Below are 14,099 nucleotides of genomic sequence, written 5' to 3'. Positions count from 1 at the left end.
GTAATGACATTAATAGTGCAATACATATTCCTCTGATAAAACCTTTGAAGAATATGAGTGTAATTCAATTGCAATAATCAATATATGTGTTCTAGCTTCTGACTTGTGTTAGATATATATTTGTTTTGTACCTCCACAGGAAGCACATGTCAGATCTCACAACCCATTGAATAAAAAAATATAATTTTGATAATTATATGAACATTAGTACACATTGCACGTGAGATAGTTTTTACAGAAGCAACTCCCTCCACAGCAACATGGGGAGAAGTGAATCCCAAAGCAAAGGCGAAATGGATTACGGACAGGAACTTGGTGAGGGGTGTCAGGAAAGGCATACGGGAAGCAAGTGGGAATTACTTGGACAAGGAATAAACCATAGGTTAGAATGCATGCAAACTTTTCTCCCTCAGGCTGGGTGAGACTGGAACTAGAGGTCATAGGTTAAAGGGTGAAAGATGCAATATTTAAGGGGAGTCTTGAAGGGGAGCTACTTCACTTAGAAGGTACTGTGAGTGTGAAGTGAGTTGTCACTGAAATGCCAATTGTAGGTTCAATTGTAATGTTTCGGAGAAGTTTGAATAGATAGGTGGATGACAGAGGTATAGAGGGCTATGGTTCCTGTGCAGATAGTTAGGACCAGGCAGAAAACCAGGCTGGCGTACACTAGATAAGCAGAGGGGCTTGTTTCTGTTCTACGACTTAATGTAATTCAGCATATAGAGTAAATAAATGACCAGGATGATTAATTATATTCAAGGGAATAAAATTAACAAATTAAAGGATACTCACCTTAAAGGGATTTCAGTAATAATACTGTAAACAAAAGCCTTTTGTACATTAATATTGATTAGGAATTAAACAAGTGTAAATAATTCACATATTAAAGTATATAGAATACACCAATGAGTCATCCAATATATATTATACTTGTGAAACAAGTGGTTTAATGGGAAATGCTCACTGGAAATTTTTGTGCCAAGTGGGAACTTCAAGCCATTCCATTTGCAGGAAATATATTCACCTACTGCAATTCAGACACATTTTTTTGAACTTGAGTAATGAGACTGGCTGGAGACTGCAGGGGATGGTGTCTGGCACTCCCAGTATCTGAGACTGGGACATCACTGAACAGTGCAGACAAATGTGTTGGGAAAGGCGCCCTGAAGGGCTAAAGCACAAGGATAAGAGCAAGGCTGGAGTGCAACAAGCAGCATCGGGAGTTAAAGAATAGGGCTGCAAAGTTTGTGCAGTCCAGCTGTGTTGTGCATGAATTCAATAAATTAAGACAGATTAACCGAGGGAGGGAAGTGGTCAAGAAGTAACTATTCAGTTTCTTAGTATTGAGGTTGTTACAAGATGGGTGGGTTAAAATAGAATAAAATCTAACCTGAGCCTTCTGATTATTTTGGGCAACAGTTGAAGAACATTTTTATTAACCCCAGTCTGCCCGCTATTTAAATAGTATGGCTGATTAGTATTTACTAGTGCTATGCTCTAAAAGAGTATAATTTCAGCAAAAGGACACTTTTGTTTCAATCTAGTTATTGGATCTAAATTAGGAAGTTAAATTTAACTTTATACATGTCCAATGTAAGCACATTCATTTTACAAGGATGTGTTTCAATACGTGCCAGGTTGCTTAAGTTTGGTCAATAATGAGTAGGTGTTATGCACAAATGTGGTTAGGACAAGTTCCTTTCTTGTTTTCTGTCACAGGTTCTATAGGAGTCATTAGCTCAACTATCCAAACATAAAATCAAAATATTGCAAATGCTGAAAATACAAAATAAAAACAGGATGTTAGAAGTACTCTGTAGGTCAGGTAGCCACTACGGAGAGAAAATAAAATTAATATTTCATGTTGATATTCATTTAATTGACTCAGCCAGCTCCATCATGGGCACCAGCAAGGACATCTTCAAAAGGCAACGCTTCAAGAAGCTGTCATCTGTAATTAAGGACCCTCACTACACCGACATGCTGTCTTCTCACTACTACCATCAGGGAGGAGGTACAGAAGCCCAAAGGCACACACTCATCATTTTAGGAACAGCTTTTTCCCCTCCACGTTCAGATTTCCAAGCAGATTACGAACACTACCTCACTACTTTGATCTCTTTTTGCACTGCTTACTTTTTATATTTCTTATTGTAACTTGCAGTGATTTTTTTCTATATGCATTGCACTGTACTGTTGCACAAAATGACAAATTTTGCACAGAATAAACCTGATTTTGATTCTGATCCTGATTCAGATTCTGACTCTGACATGAAAGGAAAATACAGCATTAAATATTAATGATATTTCTCTCCACAGCTGGTGCCCAACCTACAGATTGCCTCAAGCTCTTTACATTTTTATTACAGTAATACCAATCTACCATCTGCTGAAACTAGTTTTTCAATTCGCTTCTTTACACTTCAGCTTATAAATTCTGGGTTAACGCTCTTCTTGTCTCTTTTCCTTTAGATTCTCCATCTTAGAGATCCAAGCCACTAAAAAGTTGAATACTAATAGGTCAGTCAACCAGAATTAGATGCACACTGCCTGCCCTTCTCCCACTCCCATTCTCAGGCCTGAAATTTCACATTAGCCACTATGTGTCTTCATGTGTTCAAATACCAATTCTTGCACCTTTCTGAATCTCTACTTAGATGATGTTGTCAGTTAGAGCAACCCTTTCTCTGCTTCCTCAAACACAGGACATAATACCCTATTCCTTGGCCCCAGTCTTTCAAGCAAAAAATTCAAAGAGTTGTAAAATGTCCCATGAAAATGTTTGAATAAAGAAATTAGATTTGATCTCCTTCAGCAAACACCAGCACTTTAAACTGACATTGATCTAACTTAATGCCTGTGGAGACTGTCTGTGACAAAATAGCTCAAGTGTTTACCCTTCTTCAAATATATATAGTAGACAACCGTCAATCCAAGGGGGTCATGGGTTTGCGCCTCTGGTGGACTGTGTCCTCTCCAGGGCGGAAAGATTTGAAGAACGGGCTGTTGCCCATGCAGCGGGTTCGAGTTCTCCATATCACTGATGTCATCCAAGGGAAGGGCAAGTGCTGAAACAGCTCGGCACCAGTGTCGTCGCAGAGGTTGCCAGAGTGAAGTTGTAAACAACATCAGACTGCCTTAGGGACCCCGGCTCCGGATTTCTTCCTCAGGGTTTACTCCCAAAGCCTTTCCCATGGGGGGGTATGGCCACGCGGCAGTGGAGGGTTAAAATCAATTTTCCTTCTCTTTGGCAGGCTGCTGTCCAAGGCTGACGAGCCCCACCTGCCCTAATATACTGAGGGTGAAATATGAAATCAGGAGGAGAAGCTAATATTGTAAATAAATGTAGGTGCCCTCTCTCCATTTCTCTCCAATCCAGGAACAGGATATTGCATTCTAAGAATTGACATATTTAACATCGAAATGTTGCAATTCAAGACAATGGGCATGCTGTTGATGTGGCAATTGGCTAATTCTGTTCCACCTCATTCTGCCAAATTTTATTTATTGAGATACATCGCAGGTTTCAGCCACACCGCCTAGCAAGCTCCGATTTAACCCTAGCCTAATCACGGGACAGTTTACCTATTAACCAGTACGTATTTGCACAGTGGGAGCATCCAGATGAAACCTACACATTCCATGGGGAGGGCGCACAGAGTCCTCACAGATGACGTTGGAATTGAACTCCGGCACCCCAAGCTGTAATTTGTGCCGCACTAACGGAATCAAGGGATATGGGGACAAGGCAGGGACTGGGTATTGATAGTGAATGATCAGCCATGATCTCAGAATGGCGGTGCAGACTCGAGGGGCCGAATGGTCTACTTCTGCACCTATTGTCTATTGTCTACCATGGCACCAAAATAGGATTGTACAAAACTCCAAGCAAAGGGGACTAGAATCAGGATGGGAATCAGACAACTGTAGATGCTAGAAATCTGAAATTTAAAAAAAACAGATGTGTTCCTGAAAAAGAAACAGTTAGCGTTTCAGGTTGCTTGAGTTTTCATTGCACTGGATGGGCAACAGTTTTAATTTAGTCAAAGAGCACTACACTACTGTAGTGTATTTAATATTTCAGTCATATCTGAGTAATATTTTAAGTATACTGTTTGATTAAGCATTTTTATTGGTTTGCACAATTCATTATGGTTTCTAGGTACCAAGTATGTGAATGGCATTTGTCATTACATGTCATAAGTGAGCACCTCACTAAAGCAAAATGAAGTAGAGACGTACCCCTGGCTCCCATGTTCTTCTTTCAAATAATTTCTGGAGTTAGAAAACATAGTTTTAAAAAGCAGCCAAGGCGACTACCTATCTGTTGAAGCATGGCATGTTTTTTCTTCACAAGGAGAGAGAGAGAGAGAGATGGTTGAGCTAAAAATAGGCAGAAAGCGGACAAAACTCACGCATTTATAAATGGTGAGTATTGGGTGATATTAATAATAAATAAGTAAAACAGAAATGGCTGGCTCCAGCAGAAAGATAGACACACTCAATTGCACAGCAGATAACTGGGTGATGTATACTGAACAAATTGAGCAGCATTTCGAAGCAAATTAAATAACCAATGAAAAGTGAGTGCCAGTTTTGTTGAGTGTAAGAGCTGGAAGAGCAAACAGTTCGACTGTTCCAACCAAGCCAGTCAGAATGAGATTTGCTGATATTGCGCAAGTAATGAAGGAATATTTCGAACCAAAACCATCGTTGATTGCAGAATGCTTTAGTTTTCATAAGTGGAATAAAAAGGAAGGAGAGTCCATTACAGTTTGTGTAGCTGCCTGAGCATTGTCAGTTCAGTGATGCACTAAAGCACCGAGAGAACATTTAGTTTGTTGACTCTTACAGGAAATCGTTCAAAAATGGCTCCTAACTGAACCACAACTCACGTTTAAAAGAGCAGAAACACAACTGAGTCGCAGTCAGGAACGAAGGTGAATGTGAACGAATTTGAAACGTCAAAACAAAAACTTGTCTGGCCAGACAACTTGTGTTTCTGTTGTGGCAGGGGTTCACATATAACAGACCAATGCAGGTTTGAAAGTGAAATGTGCAGAAAATGCAACAAAGTAGGACACATACAAAGAGCACGTCAGGCAGACAGAAATAAGGGAAGATAAAAATCAAATTGCAGTTTCAAAAAGAGCACTAATCTGTTGCTGTTGATGAAAAATCTGATAATGATGAGAGTGACGCAGATTGGGTAGCCTTGAGGTTGGCGGTGTGAAAACTAACAGCAAACAAGCAATAAGGCTTACACTAGAAGTGAATAGCTAATTAATTAAAATGGAATTGGACATTGGGTTGGCTATTTCAGTCATTCGACAAAATGGGTTTGAATGGCATTTCAAAGATTCTGACAGATTCATGCAGATATCCAATCAAGATCTTATACTGGAGATGAGATAACTACTGTGGGAATGACATTTGTAACAGTGAAATACAACAACCAGCAAGTCGCATCGGGCTTGTATGTGGTAAAAACAGGAGGGCCAGTGTAATGGGGGCATGATTGGCTGAGACAATTACAACCAATTGGAGATCCACCCACCATTCGCATGCCACATCCCCTGTGATAGAGTCAACCAAAAGCAAATTAAGAATGACATTGAATGATGCAATAGCAGTTTTCGAGGACGATGTCCGAAAACGTAAACATTATCAAGGGAAAATAGTGTTAAATGAAAACGTTGTACCCAAGTTTTGCAAAGCATGTCTGGTTTCTTAAGAAGTAGCCAGTGAGCTAGATCACAGGGAGGTTGAAGGAATTCTTTCTGAGGTTGAGTGGAGCCCATGGACAATGCCAATGGTCCCAGTAGCCAGGAAAAACTGGTCTTTCCAGGACTCTGGTGATTTTAAACACAATACTTGAAGAAGATAAATCCGTTCTGTCCAGGATAGAGGATATCTTTGCATCCTTTCTGCAGGGAAATGCTTCAGCAAAGTGGACTCAGATGGAAATGAACGAAATGTCCAAATTGTTTCTCATCATAAACACTCACAAAGGGCTTTATTGCTATAAAAAGCTAATTTTTGGAGTAGTGTAGGATAAAGTAACAGGTGACAGATGACACACACTGGTATTAATAGAAACCGTTATACATAATTCACAAACACTGTCACTGAGTTGCATTCACTTTGAGAGATAGTATCTGACGTTATAATGTCAGTTTAAGGTGACTGTTTTTGTTTAGTTCATAATGGAAGTAAAGGGCTGCGACTTATGTTAAGCACGTAAAACAGCTCTCAGATCCTTTCGGCGCAAAATCCTACAGTAACACCTGCACCTACACTCGGACCAAAAGCTATGGACCAGGTGCTACAAGATTGCTCAAGCAGTTAGATGACATCGTTGTTGCCAGAGACCAGAGACAAGGAACTTCTCCAAAATCTCATGACAGTGTTAAAAAGATTAGCGTATGGGCTCAGAGCATGATGCAACAAGTGTGAATTCTTTAAACCGAGCATCACTTACTGTGGTTACCCCATTGACGCACAAGCTTTACACAACAGTGCTGATAAAATTCAAGCAGTGTTGGATGCCCCAGGCAAATGGCCATGTCATACATGTGGTTCTTTTAAGATTTGTCAATTACTGTAATAAGTTCCTGCCAAACCTGGCTACTGTGCTCCCGCCTTGAGCTCATTATAACAGAGAAATGGCAATGAATAAAACAGTGTGAAGTGTTTTCCAAAAGACAAAGGAAATGGGGACATCAGACTCTGTACTGACACATTATGATCTATATCATCCAGTGAAGCTTGTTTGTGATGTATTGGTGCAGTCAGATCACATTTTATGAGCGATGGAAGAGAATGCCCCTTTGTATCATATTCTCTTACCACTGCTGAGTTAATGACACATGAATTAACAGAGAGGCCTTGAGTCTGGTTTTGGGTGTACAACGTTTCAACTAGTACCTGTATGGAAGAGAATTTACCCTTGTTACTGATCCAACCACCGATGTCTATTTCAATGCAGAGAAGGGTGTTCCACTGACAGCAGCAGCACAAATGCAGAGATGGGCTCTGTTTCTTGGAAGACACAATTGCAAGACTGAATTCAAGAGGACAATGAATCAGAGAACTGCTGATGAATTGTCCCATTTAACCTTGGAAAAGGAGATTCTGAAAAACTTACAGAAGAGGACACTCCTCTTAACGAATTGTCCCTAATGCAGGTCAGAAGTCTCCTTATTATGGCAGAAATGGTCCAAAGGGAAACCAGATAGGACCACAATGTCTCAGGTCTACACGGCCAGCCAAAGTGACTGGAATTTGCATCAGAAATTCCAGTTCTCCCATTTTTACCAGTGCCAGGATGAACTTGCCCTTGATGGAGTTTGCCTTATGTGAGGATAGGGTGTTGTTGTACCATCCAAGCTGAGAGCTAAAAGGTTGGAGGAGCTACATTGTAGGCATGGACAAAATGAAAGCATTGGCTCAAAGATTTGTCTGATGGCTTGGGATAGGTCAGCAGATCAAACAGTTTGCCATGCACTGTTCAGGATGCCAACACATCCAGAAGATGCCAAGAACAGCACACTCCATAACCAACAACTCACCAGCCATGCTGTTCCTAGGTTGTCCCTTGCGTTCGTGCTTTGATCTCCTCAATCCCAATCTCAGAAGGAGCGTGCTGCGACAAATTAAGGGCTCCTCAAACAGGGAGGTTTGATGTTTCACTCCTGGACAAGCAGTCCTGATGAAGGACTACATAGGTGATCAAAAGTGGGCTCTTGGAAAGATTAAGGACGGAAATGGACCACTCTCTACACAATGGAGATTGTGTCTGATATCATGTGGACATTGACATAACAATCAGCTGAGGAGAGCAGACTCCTCAGAGAAGAAAAATGGCCAGAGCCATCAGAACCACTTCCTGCAGTCTCAGAGTCAATTCCTCCAACCGCAATGGAGGAGGTCCCAGACCTGAGATTGTGCATATATATATATTCATATACACACACACACACACACATATATAGACATGCTCTCTAGTCATTATATATGTATTTATATAATGACTGGAGAGCACTACATTTCATTTTTCAGTTGAGATGCATTCCATATTGAGTGGGATTTATCACTAAGCAGGGAGGAATGTAGTGTATTTAATATCTCACTAATATTTTAGTAATACTGTAAATATTTTGCTTAATTAGGGATGCTTTGTTTACGTAATTCATTACGGATTACATCTACGCAGTACGAGAATGGCGTATGTCTTAAATGAGCACCTGACTAAAGTAAAAAAAAAGTAGACATGCATCCCTGGCTCCATTGTGTTTTTTTTAAATCAGTTAATTTCTGGAGTTACAAGACATAAAAACTACAGCACAGAAACAGGCCCTTCGACCCATCTAGTCCACGCCAAACTGTTGTTCTTCTAAGTCTATTGGACCCTCTCAACCATGCACTTCTCCAATTTTCTCTTAAACGTTGAAATCAAACCCACACCCACTGCATCTGCTGGAAGCTCATTCCACACTCTCGCAACTCTTTGAGTGAAAAAACCCCCCCCTTTAGTTCCCCTTAAATATTTCACCTTTCACCTTAACCTATGACCTCTAGCCATAGACTTTTAAGGTTTGAACTTTCTCAAGACGTAATTTTCAGGTTACTGAGCAGCTTCTGAGACTCTATAAAAAGCTCCAGTTGGAGAATATGATAACAGTATTTCAGTACCTACCTGAAAGGGCCTGTACGTTGCATGAGACGGAATGCACTTATAGGCTTTGGTGTTACAACAACCAGAGCAGCGTTGTATTTCAACACAGGATGGCCACAGAAAGAAGCCCACTGAAGCAGGGTCCACTTTGTACCGAGGAACATCAACGGTGACTGCTCTTGTTTTGCATCCACCTGCTCTGGTCATGAAGTGCACTTTGATTACGAGGAGAGAAAATGGAAAGATTACTGCTTTCACAGTACAATCTCAGTTTAAGTTCCCAACCCCACAGCTTACCTGTGCTGACGTCATAAAATAACGTTGGAATGGTTATGGCAGTAGATGGTTTTCTGAAGGGGGTTGAGGTACAATTTGCACACATCAGCCTCCAACACACCCTGGTGTTCCCAGAGAGAAAAATACACAAGTGTGACTGTTGCCTCAGCTGTGAAATCTCTCTGCCTGGTCCAGCAAACATAAAATCATATGACTTTCGTACAGTCTTGATGATGTCTGTGTGCAACAGTGTAAGAACATAAAACATAGGAACAAATTATGCCATTCAGCCCATTGAGTCTGCTCCATCATTCCAGTTTGGTTTAGTTATTATCCCTTTCAACTTCTGCTTTCTCCACGTAATCTTTGACACACTGGCTAATCAAGAACCTGTAAACCCCTTCTTTAGGTATACATGATGACTTGGCATCCAGTTAATGTGGTCTGTGGTAATGAATTCAACAAACTCAGGCTAATCTCTGTTCTAAAGGGATGTCTTTGCATTCTGAGGCTGTGCCTTCTGGACCTAGACACTTCCACTCCCTCTCCACATCTACTCTGTCTAGGCTTTTCAGTATGTTTCAATGAGATTCCCACACCCCCTCTTTTTTTCTAAACTCCACCGAGGTCACGTACCTGTAACCAATTGACAACCATGTCTTTATGAAACTATGTCTTTCTATTGCTCTCAATAAAAACCAGAGGTCTGCTTCAAAGTGCTGCCCTTTTCTATTCAATAAAATTACCCAAATTTACTCTTCTGGAAAAGAGTTGTGTTTTATCTATTACTTCTCAGGATTGCTACCCATGCCACATGCTTGTCAGGCTAGGACTAGTTTAAAATGGAGCTAAGGAGTTGGTGTAGGAGGGATGGTTTGGATCTGACTGGAAGGGGATTAAGATCCTAGCAGGAAAGTTTGTTAATGGTGCAGGATGGGATTTAAACTAGGGTTGTAGGGGAATGGGAACCAGAATGCTGGAACATTTTGTGGAGAGGTTGTGGAGACAGATGATGGTAAGACCTCAGACAAAGTTAGGAATCAAAAGGTTGAACACGGTGTGACAAAAGAGGGTGAATACAGGACTGAAGGTGTTGTGTCTGAATGTGCACAATATTCAGAATAAGGGAGATGAAATTGGAGAACAGTTGCAGATTGGCAGGTTGTAGGCTTCCCGGAATCATGGGTTAATGTCCAAGGATACACATTGTACTGAAAGGATATGCAGGAGGACGGAAAGGCGGCATTGCTTTGTTGGTAAAAAATGAAATCATATCATTAGAAAGAGGTGACATAGGGTCGGAAGGTGCCGAATCATTGTGGATAGAGCTAAGGAACTGCATCCCTGATGGGAGCTGTATACAGAGCCCCAAACAGTAGTAAGGATGTTGCCTACAAATTACAAGGGGAGATAGAAAATGCATGGCAAAAGGGCAATGTTACAATAGTCATGGGGGACTTCAATATGCAGGTAGATTGGGAAAATCAGGTTGGTGCTGGATTCCAAGAGGGGGAATTTTTAGAGCAGCTCATGGTTGAGTCCTCTGAAGGATTATTTATTCTGGATTGGGTGTTGTACAAGAACCAGAATTGATTAGAGAGCTTAAGATAAAAGAACCCTTGGGGCAGTGACCATAGTATGATTGAATTCACCCTGCATTTTGAGAAGGAGAAGCTGAGGTCAGTTGTATCAGTATTACAGTGGAGTAAAGGGAATTTCAAAGGCGTGAGAGAGGATTTGCCAGAATTGATTGGAAAGGAACACTGGCAGGGATGACGGCAGAGCAGCAATGGCTGGAATTTCCAGCAAGATGCCACACATGAAGCTGCTTAACAAGCTACAACCCCATGGTATTACAGAATATGTACTTTCCAAAGAAGAAGAGGTGTTCTAAAGGAAAGATGACACAACCATAAATAACAAGTGAATTCAAAGCCAAACAGAGGGCATATAATAGACCAAAGATTTATGTAAATTAGAGGCAACTAAAAAAGTCATTAAGAAGGTAAAGATGGAATATGAAAGTAAGCTAGCCAATAATATTAAAGAGGATACCAAAAGTTTCTTCAGATACATTGAGTGTAAATGAGAGACAAGAGTAGATATTGGGCAGCTGGAAAATTATGCCAGAGAGGTAATAATGGGGTCAACAAAGCAGAGGATTAGCTGAATAAGCATTTTGCATCATTCTTCACTATGGAAGCCACTAGCAGTATGGTGGAAGTTCCAGGAGCAGGGGGCATGAAGTGTCTGAAGTTACCTTGACTAGAGAGAAGGTCTTGGGAAACTGAAAGGTCTGAATGTAGGTAAGTCACCTGACCAGATGGTGTACACCCCATAGTTCAAAAAAGACATGGCTGAGGAGATCATGCAGGCATTAGTAATGATCTTTCGAGAGCCACTAGATTCTGGAATGGTCCTGGAAGGCTGGAAAATTACAAATGTCTCCCCACTCTTTCAGAAGGGAAAAAGGCAGAAGAGAACAAACTATCGGCCAGTTAGTCTGACCTGAGTGGCTGGGAAGATGTTGGAGTTGACTATTAAGGATGAGGTCTCAGGGTACTTGGAGGTACATGAAAAAACAGGCCACAGTCAGCATGGTTTCCTCAAGGGAAGATCTCACCTGACAGATCTGTTGGGATTGTTTGAAGAAATAACAAGCAGGATAGACAAAGGAGAATCAGTTGATGTTGTGCACTTGGATTTTCAGAAGGCCTTTGACAAGGTGCCGCACATGAGGCTGCTTCACAAGCTATGAGGCAGGAGATTGGTGCTGAGAGGAAAATTGGATCAACCATGATGAAATAGCACAGCAGACTCGATGGGACACTTGGCCTGATTCTGCTCATGAAATTTATAGTTTTATGGTCTTACTTGAAAAGGTAATTTGCTAACATTGAATTCCCATTGACACATTTATATTTTCGAGAGTCATAGACATACAGCATGGAACCAGGTCCTTTAGGGCTTCAAGTCCAAACCTACCATCTATTTCCAAGAATCCTACTTTCATAATTTTATTTTTATTCTCCCACATATTCAGAAGCTCTCCTAAGTTCTACCTCTCACTTACACACTAGGAAACGTTTACAGAGACCAAGTCATCTACCAACCCGTGTTTCGTTGGGATGTGAGGGGAAGCCGGAGAACCTGGAGGAAGTCCACGTGGTCACAGAGAGAACAAGCTAAGTCCGCAAGGCCGGAGGTCAGGACTGAACCAAGAAACATAGTTAAAGTACAATCATTTTTCACTTCCTTTCAGGTAAGTACTTAACAAAGTTTGAGTTGACACCTTTCAGGATGGAGAACATGAATCTCCCAGAAGATGACAGAAATGTGTATCTGCTGATATAGAAACAGAATGGAAGAAAACCTAGACTCTTCCCTTCTAGCTAAACCACCAAGCTATTGTCTGCTCTCTGCAAAAGCATTCACTTCAGCCCTGTTCTCTTTTTCCCTGTAGCCCTGCGATTTTTCTTCAGCCAAATACTGATTCAAACTTCTTCTATCTTTACTTCCGTCATTAGGTTCCAGATCATAGCACTTGATTACAGAAAAGTAATTTCTTCCTATCAATTTTTGTACTCTTGCCTTTGCCTTAAATTGATGTCCTCTAATAATTGGCCCTACTGCCAAAGAGAATTCTTTGATCTCATTCACTCTGTTACGGTTCTTGACAATTCCGAACACTTTCACTTACATCACCCCACACCTCCTTTGTTCCAAGGATGACAATTGCAGTTTCTCCCATCTCTGCCTCTACACTATGTCAAAGGCCCAGAGATGTCTTCATGTCCTTCATATAAGCCCATAAGACATAGGAGCAGAATTAGGCTATTTGGCCCATTGAATCTGTTCCACCAATTAATGATGGCTGTTTTATTATCCGTCTCAATCTCATTCTCCTGCCTTCTCCCATAACCTTTGACACCAAACAGTGATCAGATCTGGATGCACTATCTCATTATTTTATAAGGGATTCAGCATTTGCCTTTACACCTCCAGTTAAAATCGCTTTCTGGCTCACCAGCATTGAATATTCATATATCACTTCGCAGTTTACCACATCAAGTTTCAGAAATTCTCAATGAATTTTCTCTGGAATGCTTCCTTTAAAGCAGGAGTTCCCAAACGTTTTTATGCCTTCCATTAACCAAGGGGTCCATGTACCCCAGGTTGAGAACCCCTGCTTTAAAGAAAAAAACTGTGCACAGTACTTTAGGGACAGCTTCAGCAGTACTCCTTTCCAAAAAAGTAAAATGTTCCTTCCTTTACTCTCAGGTCCTTTTCAATAATTCTCTTTCAAATCCCTATGCTCTTCATAATTACTTATTGCATCTATAAGGCAACTCTTTGTTACATAGGAGGACATCCAGACCCCTCTGTTCAATGGCATTCAGCAGCTTCTGTCCATTTGAAAGTAATTCTGTTTTCCCATTCTTTCCTTAAAGCTCACATTTCGCAGTATACTCCAACTGGCAATTTTTTCCACTTGTGTAACATATCTCTACTGTATCTCTGCAATTTCTTTGCTTCCTCACAATTTGATTTTCCATCTACAGTATCATGAAATATCAGCAAATTCGACAATACCCTCAGTCTCTTCATTTAACTTGTTAAATGTCAGTCTAGCACAAATTGTAAGTAGTTCAGATCCCAGAAATTATCCCATGACACCCACTGCTGCATCTTTCCAACCTGAAATTAACCCATATGTCCTGACTTCCAGTTTCTAACCGATAATAAATATATATCAAGAAGTGGTCATGGAAAGCCCCATGCATTTATCTGCCAGACAAAAGAAAAAGTACTGACAACTCATTGTTCATAGTTCAAAGTCCAAAGTAAATTATGTCACCATATACAACTCTGAGATTCATTTTCTTGTGGGAATACTCAATAAATCCGTAATAGAATAATAACCATTTTAGAATCAATGAATGACCACACCAACTTGGACACTCAACTGGTGTTCAATAGACAATAAGCTATTGAAGGAAAAGAAGCTAAAGAAGCTAAAGAAGGAAATAATAATAATAAATAAATAAGCAATTAAATATCAAGGACATGAGATGAAGAACCCTTTAAAGTGAGTCCATAGTTTGCGGGAACAGATCAGTGATGGGGCAAGTGAAGGTGATGAAGT

At 40.7% G+C, this 14,099-nt stretch overlaps 1 protein-coding gene across 6 annotated transcripts in view; it reads right to left on the bottom strand.

Moving 5' to 3' along the window:
* The window catches only part of LOC132380042 (platelet-derived growth factor subunit A-like), an 83,755-nt gene that overhangs the window by 4,151 nt on the left and 65,505 nt on the right, over positions 1 to 14,099 (bottom strand). For all 6 annotated transcript variants that reach the window (XM_059948526.1, XM_059948530.1, XM_059948527.1 and 3 more), the window contains one exon: positions 8,699 to 8,892. In XM_059948526.1, coding sequence (XP_059804509.1) covers positions 8,699 to 8,892 — 194 coding nt within the window. The remainder of the gene's footprint in view (positions 1 to 8,698; positions 8,893 to 14,099) is intronic.

The sequence above is a fragment of the Hypanus sabinus genome, chromosome 23 (genome assembly GCF_030144855.1).
Source record: "Hypanus sabinus isolate sHypSab1 chromosome 23, sHypSab1.hap1, whole genome shotgun sequence".
Taxonomy (NCBI): Eukaryota; Metazoa; Chordata; class Chondrichthyes; order Myliobatiformes; family Dasyatidae; genus Hypanus; species Hypanus sabinus.
This window is presented reverse-complemented; position numbering and strand designations above follow the sequence as displayed.